General features: G+C 40.2%; 1 protein-coding gene across 6 annotated transcripts in view; it reads right to left on the bottom strand.

Annotated features, from left to right (window-relative positions):
* The window catches only part of fer (fer (fps/fes related) tyrosine kinase), a 226584-nt gene that overhangs the window by 124706 nt on the left and 86528 nt on the right, over positions 1-15350 (bottom strand). For all 6 annotated transcript variants that reach the window (XR_011342757.1, XR_011342758.1, XM_069892572.1 and 3 more), the window contains 2 exons: positions 9852-9951; positions 5466-5649 (listed from right to left, as the gene is read on the bottom strand). Coding sequence is in view for 4 of the 6 variants with exons in the window: in XM_069892572.1 (XP_069748673.1) it covers positions 5466-5649; positions 9852-9951 (284 nt within the window). In the remaining 2 variants the exon portion in view is untranslated. The remainder of the gene's footprint in view (positions 1-5465; positions 5650-9851; positions 9952-15350) is intronic.

The raw sequence follows: 15350 nt of genomic DNA, 5'->3' as shown, positions 1-15350 counted from the left end.
CCTTTCCTTTCACCTGAACAAGAACATCTTTGAACCCCCATCTGTGACAATGCCAATTAATAAGGCAGAACTAACAAGAAAGTCATTTCACTTTCAACTGATTCAATGTGGCTCTTTGGGAAAGGAGTTGTGGTGTACAAGAACCAAGTTCTGGCAGAATAGGAACTCTTAAGCTATTTCTCTGTAACAAGAAAAGTTCATTTCTGCCCCTGCAAATCCCTCTTTGTCACTTATTATGGGTTGTCCATGTGACAGAGAGTAAAACAATTTCAGAACTCCAATGATATCCTAAACCCCTTTTACCACAAACCCATCAACTCCTTCTCCCACCCAATTTCCTGTAAGGATTCCATCCCTTTCACCCAGTTTCACTGCATTTACCCTCAAGATCTTCCATTCCAAGACATCTAAAATGTCCTTTTTCAAGCAATACAACTTCCTTCCCCTCTACTGTAGTCAATGGAGCAGTCAGCATTTCCCTCGTCTCTTGGAGTTCCTCTCTTACCAGCCACCCTCCAAACTTTCACCTCACCAGCTAAAACTTGGCCCCATCATCAGAGATATCTTCCACTCCCATGTCCTTTCCACTGTCCATAGGGATCATTGTCTGCATTTTTCCCTTATCTGGTCCCTCCCCACCAACCTCTTTGCTGTTCCTAGCACTTTCCCCTACAATCATAGAAAGTATAACCCTTTCTCTTGTACCTCCTCCCTCAGCACCATATAGGATCCTGTACAGCTCTTCCATGGGAAACAAAGATTAATGTGCATCTTCTCTAACCTTATCTCCTGCATTTGGTGCTCCTGATGTAGACTTCTCTATATCAGAGAGACCAAACACAGATGGGGACTATTTCAACTCCCCTTCCCATTCCCACACTGACCTATCTGTCCTGAGGCTTCTCCATTGACAGAGTGAGGCAAACCATAAATTGAAGGAACAACATTATTTCATATACGATTGGGCTGTAGACAGCCAAGCAGAATGAATATAGAATTGTCTAATTACAGTCAACGATTTCCCTCTCTTTTCCTGTATTCATCCAGGTCTTGTCCTCCCTCCCTTTTTTGGTCCCCTTTCCCATTCACCTCTATCCATTCTCATCACCCCCTTTTCTTTGGTTCCATCCCCCTCCAATCCCATCTCCAAACTGGATTATTCTGCTTTCTCCACCCCTCACCTCTTCATCCATCTGATCACTTTTCTTGTCTAATTTCAGCATTGATAACATTTGTCTTCTAATTACCCATCAGTATGGCTCATCTTCCATCTGACCTTTTTTGATTCTCTTTCCTCTCTCCCCCATTTTGTCTGGCATTTGCCAATCTACTACTACCTCTGTCCGCCATGTTTCACTGCTCCTGGTTCACTAATCCCACATGGGCCCTATCCCACCCCTCTCATCCAGTCATCTTTACATGAGCTTCTCTTCTACATTTCTCCAGTTTCATTCAAGGTTTTGGGCTCAAAAAGTCAGCTATTCTCTAATCACCCACTGACACTTCATTACCCGCCGAGTTCCTGCAATCGACTGCATTTAACTTCAGATTCCAGCATTTGCAGTCTCTAGTGTGTCACTAATTATTTTTCTGACCTGTGTGGTATAAGATTGACCAGATAATATTTGCATTCTAATCTGGAATAGTGGCAATGCATTAAATGCAATAATGGCAATGAATAGCTTTTAATGTTATGCACAGTGGTCCCCAACTGTTAATTTTATGACAAAATTTAATTGAAATGAATTTGAATATGTGAAATGGTATCAAATTAGGATCAGCCAAGTTTTCCTTGATTCCTAATGAAGGGCTCCAGCTCAAAATATCGGTTACCTTTTATTTTTTATGGATGCTGCATGACCTGATGAGTTTCTCCAGCACATTTGTGTATTGCACTTGGCCACAATACTCAAGATCTTTTTCACAAAACGAAGATGTAGGAGCAGAATTACTTTATTGTGGTCCATTGCAACTACTATGCCCTTTGAAACATGAATGATATATTTTCCCCCTCACAAAACATCCCAAATATCTACACATCTTTGTTTTTCGTGACTTTCAGGCAAAACTAACTCTGATCAAAAGCACTACTACCAAGCCAATCATCTGGACTTAAATTGAGTTTTATTCCCCCCTGTTTCTTTACTTATCAAACTTTCCATTGATCAAACTAGTTTTGCAAATTCAGGTGAGTGGAAAAAATGTAACCAAACCAGGACTCTTTTCCTCGTCACATTCAAATCACCCAATTTTAACTTGTCTTTATCAGTCTAGGTTCACAATTTTAACAACTTGCTGGAATAACATGAGAACTGATGCAACTGAAAGGAATTTGTCCTTGCCACCAGTTTGAATGGGAGCAGAGATAAATTTAATTTTTACATGTTTATGGAAGGACCACTGTCAGCCAACACAAGTGAAACGGGAAAACTTGATTCCGTTTAAAAATTAGCATAATAATCATAATTTATTGGAAATTGTGCACTTTGATAGTGAGGAATGTTGCACGTACATGATCACTGCCTTCCAATTTTTTAAGAAACTTCAGACTTTTCTCCTTTTCAGGACTCCTTTATCTCTCAGGTGGCAAGAATAAATGCTGATATTTATTTGTGTATTCAGAGCAAGTATAAACTGAAGTTGAAGTGCCCTTCAGATTACCTCTTCATTCTCACATGTTCCTCCTCTTACAACCAGACCAAACCTCAGCACTCAATTAAAACAATGTCTCCAGTTAAACTCGTGAGTGCCAATTATTTCGTTGTTTAAAACTCACAAATATTAAGGATAAAGCGGACTTGGTTTTGGGTGGAAGGGATGTTAGAACTGGGAAGGAGACAAAATGAGCTTGTTAAGCTGAGTGGTTCGGTGGGGGGGGGAGTGACCATAGGATAAACTATAAACTAGGTCGTCTGATCAGTGAGTGAATGGGACCAATAAAAACATGGACAAGAGAATGTTGGAATTGTGAAACAGACCGGGGAGTACAGTCACTCTTCCATCCTTTTGCAACTTCACCAGTGCCCTTTGACTTATAAAAATAAAATCTGTTGGGTAGGCCATTGTGGGGTGGGGTTGTTGGTGAGAAAAGAAGGGAGGTTCCCAATATAAAAAGGAGAGATAGGAAGGAGTGAGACAGAGGCCAGAAGAAGATTGGTGAATGAGGGAGGGGAAGAGGAGACCACATCATGAGCACCAAATGCTTTAATAAGTTGATGAGGTTGGAGGAAGCTCATGTGAATCTTTGACCCCTCTGGAAGGACTATTTAAGTGCCTTAATAGTGATAAGGGAGGAGATACAAGACCCCTATGACTGCAGGAGATGCTCCACTTGCGCCCACACCTTCTCCCTCAGCACAATTGAAGGCCCAAACAGTCCTTCTAAGAGAAGCAACATTTCCCTTGTTAAATCTGAAGGGGTCATTTACTGCATCTGTTGCTCCCACTGTGGACTCCTCAACATTGGAGAGATTAGGCACAGACTGGGAGATTGCTTTGTTGAGCACCTCTGCTCTGACCACCACAATAACGTGAATCTCCCAGTGGCCACCCATTTCAATTTACAACCCACTCCCTTGCCGACATGTTCATCCATGGTCTCATGTACTGGCAGACTGAGAGCACCCGTAAATTGGAGGAACAATACCTCATCTTCCGACTGGGCACCATCCAACCAGATGACATTTGTTAAAATACCCTCCCCCCTCCAAACTCCTTTGCTTCCCCATTGTCTCTGGTTGCCTGTCTCATTTCGCACAGACATGATAAATTCCACCCCTAACACGTCCATTTGTTGCTCTGGATTCCTTCCCCATTGTTTGAATTCTGAGACTTTCTGTTATATCCTGATTCTGCCTTTCTGATTTTTCCTTGAAGAAAGGTTCAGGCCCGAAACGTCGGCAATACATTTTTGTCAAAAAGATCCTAGATGCTCTCTAAACCAGCTGAGTTCCTCCAGCATTTCAGTATTATTACTACAATCACAGCATCTACAGCCTATCGTGTTTCCCCAAGTGTTGGATCTCTTCTGGGATCATGGAGAGGCATCAGGGAGAAATAAATGTCATTTGAATCATCTGCAGAGATATCCCACCACCAGGGACATCTTACTCTCCCCATCCTATTCTGCATTCTACAGAGACTACTCTCTCCATGACTGTCTTGCCTGGGCATCTCTTCCTATTTTTCTGTGATCCCTGGGATGGCAGGAGGTCGAATGATTTGACGTCACGATCACCTAGGAATTAAACAGCCCTTTCAGGAGAGGCAAAAATTCACATACCATCTCCTCCAGCCTTTGATGATCCCAATGTGGTCTCCTGATCAGTAGTGAGATGAAGCACAGATTTGCCAACCACTGTCCTCCATGGCCATCCCAAGCTCTTGGTTGCAGTCACTTCACGTCCCATTCCCATCCAACCACTTACCTGTCCATCTTCAGCCAACTCCATTGCCAGGTCGAGACCCAGTACAAACTAAAACCTCATTCTGCCTGGACAATCTGTACCCCAGTGTTAAATACACGGAAATTTCCACTTTCAGGTAACCATCACCTCCTGTGTTCTCTCTCTTCTATCTATGTTCAATCCTTACCCTCATCTTTTTGTACCCTTTCCCAGAAACTTCTACCTTTAGTTCCCTACCTTTTTTCATTCCCTCCCTCTTCCGGATCCATCCATCCCAACCTTCACATTTCACCAATCAAATCCCTCCCCCCTTCTGAATCCATATGGTCCCATCTGTCCTTCATCTCTCTCACCTTTGCATCAGATTTCAACTCTGGTTTCCATTTAGCATCCTCCATTACTTATTCCATCTTCATCCCATCCTTAGCCCATCTTGTTCTTACTTTTTTTTTCTCCTCTTTATCTTGAACCAATCAATTACCAGTCTCTGCCTCAAAACTCCATCATTCACCCTTCTCCAACCAGCTCCATCTGTCCATCATCCTTCCCTCTTCAATTGTTTACCAATCTTCTACTGGTCTCATCTCATCCCTTCCACTCTCTCCTCCTGATTATATTGGCCATCTCCACTTCCGTTGATGAAGGGTTTTGACCTGAAAGATTGAATTTTCATTCCCTTTCCTATCCCACAGGCACTGTTTGGCCCATCGAGTTCCTCAAGTAGATTCCAGCAACTGAAGTCTCTTGGATTTCCTTCCCAGTTCTGACAAAGGACCTTCGACCTGAAACATCATCCCAGAGATGCAGACTGACCTGCTGAATGGTGGCATTTCTATTTTTATTACAGGTTTGTGTAATCTGCAACTTTTTTTGAATTTTATCTTTTAGTGACAATTCAAAGTGCATGCAAAATTTTAAGTAAAAGATCCATTTCCCCAAATTAAAATATGTGCATTTTTGAACCATTTACATTGTTAAAATAGGTCAATGCTCAAATACTTAAAAATTAATGCAGTCTTTGATAAAAGTGGTACTTGAATTATCTAAAATATTTCTTACAATGCAATAATCATTTCCTCTTGCATCTTCTGAAGAGAATCAAGGAGCAGAGGAAGAACTTTATCATAATATTGTTCCTGATGTAACTGGGCGCCCTTCACTGCCAGCACATACTGGTTGTGTAGATTATGGAGTTTCATCGTGGCCTTGTCAAATCTGTCTTTGGCCTTTTCAGTCTCTTTACCTGAAGGTGGACAGAAAATACAAAAAGTATAAACTTCATAAATGTAGTTGCTTTCCAAGATCAATCTTGAAACATTAACTCCTAGCTCAATCAATTCATAAAGTCCAAATTCAGAGCCAAACGCTGCACATTCCAGGATCAACGTGGGCTGTTGTAACTTGTTCAAAAGTTACATGATTGAATTAAGATTTCCAAAAATAACATCCACAAAAGATGCTCTATATTTATTTAGACATACAGCACATAACAAGTAACAGGCCATTTCAGCCCATGAGTCCATGCTGCCCAATTTACACCCAATTAACTTACACCCCTTGTACATTTTCAAATGGAGAGAGGAAACCAGAGCCCCCCGGAAAAATCCACATAGACACAGGGAGAACATACAAACAAACTCCTTACAGACAGCATTGGGTTTGAACACTGGCCTGGTCCTGACCACTGATGCTGTAAAGGCATTATGCTAACCGTGCCGCCCATTTGTCAATAATAATAAACTACACTTTTTGTGTAGTTTTTGTACTTAAAAAAACTTTTTGTACTTAAAAAAACTGAGAATGGTCAACTCCTGTTTTAAGAAAATTCTATTTTCAAGAACTTAAGGCACTGGGTAGAAATTAATAGAAAAGGAAGACGATGGAAGCTATTTGTTTGCTGGAGTAGATTTCATATATGTGCAAAAAATTGCAATTTATTTACAATATCAAACACTTCACATGGTGTGTACAATTGTACAATATATACAGAATTGGAACTTTTTTCATTTCCAACACCACTGATATGTTTGTACGTTAACTACCTTTTAACTGCCAATCTACATCTGAGAGATCAGAACATGAAATTGCCAGGTAGATACAGATATTTTTTAAAGAAATAGCTAAGAGTTAAATGGAAGAGGAGTCTGCAGTTGAGGGCAAAATCAGTTCAACCACAAAAGTGTTGAACAGTAATGAAAGTTTGAGATGCAGAACCGCCTATTCTGGCTTCCTTTTCTGACATCCAAACATACTTTTGTAGAATTTTACCTGGGCAAATTCTTAGCACAGGTAGGTAATTGGCAATGTAAAGATTTTTTTTGTAATCTGTGATACAAAGCAAACCAAGCCACGTTTAACACAAACTTTGCATGCCTGTTCCACTGATGTAGATAACAAGAAATAGAATTGTGATAAACATTTATTGACGTAACAACATCAAATTTCATTTCACATGCTTCTCAAGTTTTGTATCAAAAACAGTTCCGACAGGTCACTGCAATGTTTACATTTATTTTTAAACAAGTTATTTCATTTTGGTTTAATTATTTTGCTGTACCACTCTCAACATGTCCAAAGTTGTGCAGACTAAAGGTAAAAATCCACAATTTCAACACTTAAAAGGTTCATATTTATGTAATCAGGCTGGCTGCCACCCCTTTTTTTACAGCTTGAAGCAAGAAAATATTCCTACAAGTCTGAGACTGCAATGAGAATGAACCAAATTATACATGTGCTGGCCACAACTTGGAATGTTGTTTTGGGACTACTTCATTCATGACACATTTAAAAACTACATTTTCACTGAAGATATATTTATAAATACTTTACTTCAGTCGTAGTATAACCGAGTTAATCAGTTTCCTGCTCTATTAACCAAATTGAAGAAGCTTATAGTCATTTATATTCAGTCACTATATCCTGGAAATCAATTTACAGCAATTTGGCAGGAAATCCCACAACCAGTAAAAATATTGAGAAAAATAACTTAAGCAAATTCTAACAATAAAATGAGTCTAAGTGGACATACTGTTGATCCACCATTCAATACAAACAACCACATCGAGGTAGCACCTGCTCATTCTTCGATCTGACGTACATTTCTTTCCTACATTGCTCAGTATTTTCCAAGCCGCTGAACCAATTTTACATTAATTTTCTCCAAAAATTCAAATTATTAACTTTGATGGAAACACTTTTGCTTATATTTCCCCATTTTCCAATACTAGAACTGCATGTATATCATGCATGCCCTTCAATATGCATGCTTACATTTAAAAAATTGTTCTCAAGATTCCAAAAGAGCTTTACAAATTAAGAAGTACCACAATTTTAGCTGCAGTGGTCTGCCAGAGAATAAATCATGATACAGCAAGCAATAGATTGGGTGGCTGGAAGTTTGCAATATTAAATACTTAAAAATTTCATCTTAAGAATTATTCAGTGGAAACATATCCAATAATAGGCATGCTTTGAGAAGGGGAAAGTATATTGTATCAAGCTGTAACACTTTTTGTTTCTTCCTTAATAGTGATTGATAAGACTAAGTGTTGTGTTTTCCCTCTTACTGCCAGTGATGGAATATTTGTAAGGAAAATAGCTCTTTTTTTGGTACATCACATTCAAAGCTTAAAAGTGTTCAATAATATTTTTCTTACATTACAACAATGAATTAAACTTCCATTTGCACCTGAAACTTATGGATGCCTAGAATTTATAATTGTGAGGCACACAACTAGAACAAGAATTTACCATTATCACTATATAGAGCAGAAATCCAACCTTGAAGGTTCATCTGAATGGACCTACTACATTCTTATCATTTATTCGTGCAACCTGATGCACGTTCATGTCAGCTTTAGTGAAATTGGTTAATTTTTATTTTGTCAGATGTACTCCTTTACATTTCATACATTAAACTCAACTGCCTTTCAAAATTACATAACATTTACTGAATTACACTCATCAACAGAAAAATATTGTTCATTTTGAGGTATGGCCAACTTTCTGAGCAATGACAATTACAATACAATTATCCAAAATGATCGGGACTGCACCTATTTCGGATGACTGAACTTTTCAGATAAATGGTCATTTTTTAAAAAAAAACAGTCCACAGCAATAGCAAAACATGTATTTATGTTTAAACAACAAGGCAAGTCTTTTTAAGCATTAAAATTATGTTTAATAATCACCAAAAAAAAAAAAAATGCTGACCACCACCAATCCCCAACACGTTCCCAAAGCCGCCGCCAATCACTGAGACATCCCCACTGCTGCCACTGACTTGCCAGCGTGTTCCTGTTGCCCTGTGGGCTGATCCGGCTTCGCATCCAGCACCTCATGGGCCTGCTCATGGCAGCAGCTGCTCAATGCAGGATCAATGTTACCCATAATCACTCATGCAGCTGGAACAGTTGCAACTAGCACTGACTAGTGACAGGGGAACGCAAATACTTGTCCTGTTCCTGTCTGGGAGGCCACTCTCTTCCATGACATTGGGACAAGGGATTCTTTCAACCGCTTGCGGCTGGGAGACAGTGGCACACAGTTTGAGAGGGAGAGTTGAACAGAAAAGTCAATAGGGGAAAGTAAAGAAGAAATGGAAAGAGAGAGGGGAGGAAGTTACCTGAAATGAGGACAATCATCGTTCTAATTTCATGTTGAGTGAATTTTCTTTTCAATCTGTGAGGTTAGTTCAACTCCAAAAATAGTTCGGATAACTGAGAATATCTAATTGTTTTGGATATCACATTTATCTGAAAATTTTCAGATGTCACTTCAAGGTCCCAAAAAAACTCAAATAAATGAGGATTTTGGATAATCCAATTTTCGATAATTGGAGTTATACTCTACAGGTACACAATCCTTTATCCGGAACCCTTGGGGCCAGTGTGTTCTGAATTTCAGATTTTGGAAAGCAGATTTAAGCCCATCCAAATTGTGCTCCTGTATCCACCCCCCCCCTTCCAGTCGCGCTGCTGTCTCCCACCCCACCTTTGCCCACCTGACTTACACTGCTGGTCTCCCCCCCATCTTCGCCCGCCCAATTCGCGCTACTGTCTCCCCCACCCCTCGCCCGCCCGACTTGCACTGCCTGTCTCTTCCCCCCACCCACACCTCCCCCACTCACCTGCCCGACTCGTGCCGCCGGACTCTTGACCGCCCGACTCGCGCTGCCGGTCTCTCCGCCACCCGACTCGCACTGGCAGTCTCTCCCTCTCTCCCATCTGACTCGCACTGCCATCTCTCTCCCCACTTGCCAGATTTCATATGTCCGGATAAAGGATTGTGTACCTATACTTGCATTATCCTGTGCCTTACATGACATAATCATGCTGAAAAATAATTTTATTCCTCTGTAAATTTAATGTTTTTTTCACTTTAAAATATAAAGGGATCAAATAGAAATGGATTTTTAAACATTTTTTGCAAATTTTAAATTACCTTTTAAAAGGGCTTCTTTATATTTTTCCTTAGCAGCTGTGGCTTCTTTTGCCAGGTGTCTGTAGGCAGACTTCAGCTTTTCCAGTTCAGTCTTTGTCACCTTAATTAACAAAAAGATCAATTAAAGGTTCAGAGCACAGTATATAGAACATTACCACATAGTACAGGCCCTTTAGCCCACATTGTTGTACCGCCCTATAAAAATATACTCAACAATCAAAACCTTCCCATTCTTACACCCATAACTGTCTATTTTCCTTGCATCCATGTGCCTGTATAGAAGTCTTTTAAATATCTCTCTTGTACCAGCCTGGCAATGCATTCCATGGATCCACAATTCTGTGTGAAAACCCTTTAAATCTCCCCAAAACTTCCCTCCCCTCACCTTATACAGAAGTCCTCTGGTATTTACCACTGTTGTCCGGGGGAAAAAAATGCTAACTATCCTTCATATCTATGCCTCTTATAATCTTGTAGACCTCCAAGTCACTTCCCCTCCTTGTTCACTGCAAAGAAAAAAGCCATAGTTCTGTTAACCTTGCCTCATAAGACACATTCTCCAATCCAGGCAATTTCCTGGCATATCTCCTCTGCACCCTCTCCAAAGCTTCCATTTCCTTCCTGTAATGAGACAGCCAGAATGGAACCCAATATTCCAGGTCTAGCCAGATCTTTTAGAGTTGCAACATTACCTGACAACTCTTGAACTCAATCATCTGACCTATGAAAGCCATACAATAAGCCATCTTAAGCTATTTCAAGGGAGAAAGTGCTCAGAAAGTTGAATAGTCCAGGGTTGAATACTGTAAATCTTCCAGACCAGAGGCATTGCACCTTTGGGTTCTGAAAGAAGTAGCAGTAGGAATTGTGGAGGCACTCCACAATCAATGGGTTCTGGCAGTGCTCAGGAGGACTGGAAAATCGCAAATGTCATCCCTCTATTAAAGAAGCGGTGGAGGCATCAGAAGGGAAATTATAGAAACCATTAATCTGATGTCAGTGGCTGGGAAGACACTTGAGTCAATTGTAAAGGAAGAGGTCAAAGAATACTTGGAGACACAGGACAGAATAGCCAAAGCCAGCATGGTTTCTTTCATGGAAAGTCTTCCCTGACAAACCTATTGGAATTCTTTGAGAAGATGAGAAGTAGGCTAGATAAGGGGGATGCAGTGGATGTTGTGTATTTGGATTTTCAGATGCAAAAACACAGCAGGTCAAACAGTGTACTTTATTGAGCAAAGATAAAGATAAATAAACAACGTTTCAGGCTTGAGTCCTTCATTAAGGTAAGTGTAATATGTAGACTGGAGCCCAAACAAAATGTTCAGCCTTGTATTTTTACTGCAATCACTATGTATGCATACTTTTATGTCTGCATGTTTTACTACTAACATACTAGTGTGGGTAGAGCAATGGGTGATTTCAGGAAGTAAAGTTGGAATATAAGGATCATATTCTACTTGGCTGTCATTTGCTAGTGGTGTTCCACGGAGGTCGGTGTTCGGGCTGCTTCTTTTTATGTTGCAATTAATGATCTAGATTATAGAATAAATGAATTTGTGGCCAGGTTTGCAGACGATATGAAGATAGGTAAAGGAGCAGGTACTGTAAAGGAAACATGGAGGCTGCAGAAGGTGGGAGAGAAGTGGACATCAAAGATTATGGGGAGAAGGCTGGGCAGAGGGATTGAGTGGGAAATGGTTGAGTGGTGGGGCAGATTCAATGGGCTGAAAAGCCTATTCTTGCTCTGATGACCTATGGTCTTTAACTACCCCACCAAGCTGCACAACCTTGAGAGATGTATGGATTTGGGCTCCAAGGTCCTTTCCGTACTGTTAAGATTCCTGCCATTAATCATGAACTCCACCTTCACATTTGTCCTGAAAAACTGTATCACTTCACATTTATCTGGATCGAATTCCATCTGCCATTTTCCCACCCATCATATCTATTGTACGATTTGTATGTAAAATTTTAAATGCCAGTGACTAAAAACAGCTTCCACAAAGTCATATTCTTTCATATCACCTCATTATTCACAAAAAATACTTATAAAGTGTGGAATAAATATTTTTTCCATGAATTTGCTCTTCCCCTGGTCTTCAAATTTGAGATATTTGATCTGCTGTGGATTCTCACACCAATTTAACAGCACACTTTTTAAGGGGAATAAAAAATGTGTTCCAATGTTGAGTCATCCATCTGAAATGCTAACTAATTCTGCAAAGATGTCAGTTGATTTGACATGTATTTTCATCACTTTACTTTCAAATCTGCATGTTGCCTATCTTCATCACAACTTCCATCAATGTACTGTTGTTAGAACGAGCTGAACAGAGTCATCAAATGTATGAGAACACCACCATCTAGAAGTTGTCCTTCAAGCCACACACCATTCCGACTTGGAAGTACAGTATATTTCCCTGTATCTGAAACGCTTGGGATCAAACATTGTTCGGTTCTTGGGGTTTTTCAGGCATTCGAACTAAACCAACGGGCCCAAAAACAGACCATCACCAGTCCCCAACACCTCCCCAAAGCCACTGGTCCTGACTAAGGTCCCTGCTCCTGCTTGGGAGGCTGCTCTCCTTGATGATGCCAAGACAAAGGATTCTCCCGACTTCTTGTGGCCAGGAGAAAGTGGCATGCAGTTTGTAAACCAAGTACAGCAGAAGGTAAATAAGAAATGAAAAGAGAAAGGGGAGAGGGAGTTCCCTGAAACTAGAACAATCAGCATTCATGCCCTTTGGATTAAGAGCTGACCATTGCACCCAATTTCTCTCCATGCGCTGCCTGACCCACCGATTTCCCTCAGTCATTCCCTAATGACTTGAGATTCTAGCCTGCTTCTGTGAACTGACATCAGCGTCTGTCTTCCCAGCTGATTCTGAGCTCTGTTGTATCAAACAGAGCATCAGATCCCCACACGGGCAAATCAGATGATATATTTTTTTCAACTTGTGGCATCATGTCGGCACTAAAATATGTTCAGTTTTTGGATCTTTTCAGTATTCAGAACTTTGGATACGGGAAAACTACTGTAGAATGCTGTTCCTTCACCATCGCTAGGTCAAGATACATTGTGGGCATCTGCACACCTCAAAGCCTGCAGCAGTTCAAGAAGACAGCTCAGCACCATGTTCTCAAGGGCAATTATGAATAAGCAATTAAAAGCTGGCTCAGCTGGTGACTTCCACATCCCTTGGATGAACTAACAAGAAATTAAATCACTCGTGCTCTACACAAGAGCAAATCTATTCCAAAAGGCCATTTAATTTCTACCTCCAAGATAGATGGACGTGGCTCAGTACCATGACAACAACCTCTCCCTCAATGTCAGCAAGACAAAGGAGCTGCTCACAGACTTGTGGAGGAGGGGAAGAGCTCACTCCTTGATCCACGTTGATCAATCTGAGGTAGTATAAGTAGACAGCTTTCAGTTCCAAGGGGTAAACATTTTCAATAATATGGCAATGGCCAAGAAAGTGGGTGATCAGTCTATTTCCTCAGAAGCCTGCATAAATCTTGTATGTCATCAGCATGCTGAGCAATTTCTACTGGTGTATCACTGAAAGCATCCTATCAGGGTGCAGTGCTGTGAATGGGGAATTTCTCTGCCCAAGAAATCACAGAGGGTTTGAATATGTCTTTGGCATACATTGACCTCCCCCTTCCCCCCACCCCCCTCCATCAACTGCACTGACAGCTAGTGCATTGGAAAAGCTGCCAGCAAGTTAAAATGCCCAGCCAAGCTCTCTTTACCCACACCCCTCCCCCTCTCCCATCAGGAAGATTTTCCAGTATGAAAACACACACCATCAGATTCAAGGACCGTTCTTTTCCTCCCATTATCAGAATCCTGAACAGTAAAAATTATATTACCTTTGCTCCATACCAACTGCTCCGTAACTCTGTATTTTTGTTCTGTACTTTATTTGTTGAACTTAGAACAAAATGTCTGCACTGCTCTGTTCCCAAAACCACCTCTGTCACAGAATTTTGATAAAAATTAAAAAACCAGGCTTAAAAATGTAATTTAAAATAAATGAAAATTAGAGACGATGAGGTATAATGAAAGGGAGGGGTCCAGCTGGTTCCCTTGCTGCAGATACTGAATATTTCCTATTATCTGACCATTCAGAAATCCAATGGTTCAGCACTTGGCTCACGAGGTGGTTTGGCATGCTCATTTCCCACTCCCATGACCCCAGAAATGAATTAAAGTTGTTGGAGCTGTGCAGCAGTGACCCAACTTGCTCGACTGGCACCATTGTTCCATTTGATGGCAGACCCTGAAACGAACCTTCTCACTTGTTTGAGTAGATCAAAATTCTATTCTCCTCAGACCATGGTCAATAACAGAAGAAGGGAGAGAATGTTTAGTTTTAAAAAGGGAAACAAGAGAAAATAATTACCTTGGATCAATTTACAGAATATTTTAGATAAAATATACAGCGGGAGAATAAATAGAAGAATTTAACATATCTGAGTGACTAATTGCTGTAAATTACTGATCTACCGTAAAGTACAGAGACACGGTTTTTCAATGGTTTGCCGAAGATTACATATCAATAATAACAAAATTATAGGTTGGAAATTAAAATTAACGGGTTCTGTTATAAAATGGATTGAACTCATTCTAGAAATTGGTAAATGACATTAAAAATGTCGGAGGAACATGGACAGCTCCTCAAACTAATTGGTGTAAGCCATGGGAGATCTTAATAATGGTTACAATTTTTCCATGGAGGACAGAGCAGCAAAAGCAATTAAGAAATGTGAAAATGTTCCCACTCTTTCCCCACAGTAATGCTGTAAATTTAAGCTGACGTGAAACAAAATTAACCTGTTATAGATAAAGCAAAGGACTTAATACAATCTTCCCACCCGACATCAGCCCATCCAGTGAAAATGATCACACAAATTTTTAAAAAATTTTTACAATGCTGTAGTGATGTTTGGAACAATGTCTGCTTGTAGATGAATTTCAGTACTTCATTGGGAACAATAAGAAACCACATCCTTCCTGATTAACTCAAGTTTGAAAGATAAAGGACATAGATCAGTGACTCAAAGCTGAGAAAAAAAATCCTATTTTTTATTACTTCCACAGTCATCTCAGATTTAGTACTAACAAATATGAAAAAAATATTGTTCATGTAAACAACATATAATAAAGACATTTTTCTGTTCTAATTTCACATTTACTTTCTTTTCTCATTAATTGGTTACAAAATCAGTGAGGATTGGCAAGAATATCTCCAAAATCTCCATCAGTCCCGGAGTTCAACAGAGCTGCATTCTTAGTGCCCTGCTCTACTTGCATTACAACTGTGAATGTGTTGCTCATAAATATAACAGCACCATATAAAAATCCGCTGACAATACCACAGTAGTGGGTTGTATATAAAGAGGCGATGAGTCAGCATACAGGAGGGAGATTGAAAACTTGGCTGAATGATGAACCAACAACCACCTCACACTCAATGTCACCAAAAC

This window comes from Narcine bancroftii, chromosome 1 (assembly GCF_036971445.1).
Source record: "Narcine bancroftii isolate sNarBan1 chromosome 1, sNarBan1.hap1, whole genome shotgun sequence".
In the NCBI taxonomy this organism is placed as follows: domain Eukaryota; kingdom Metazoa; phylum Chordata; class Chondrichthyes; order Torpediniformes; family Narcinidae; genus Narcine; species Narcine bancroftii.
This window is presented reverse-complemented; position numbering and strand designations above follow the sequence as displayed.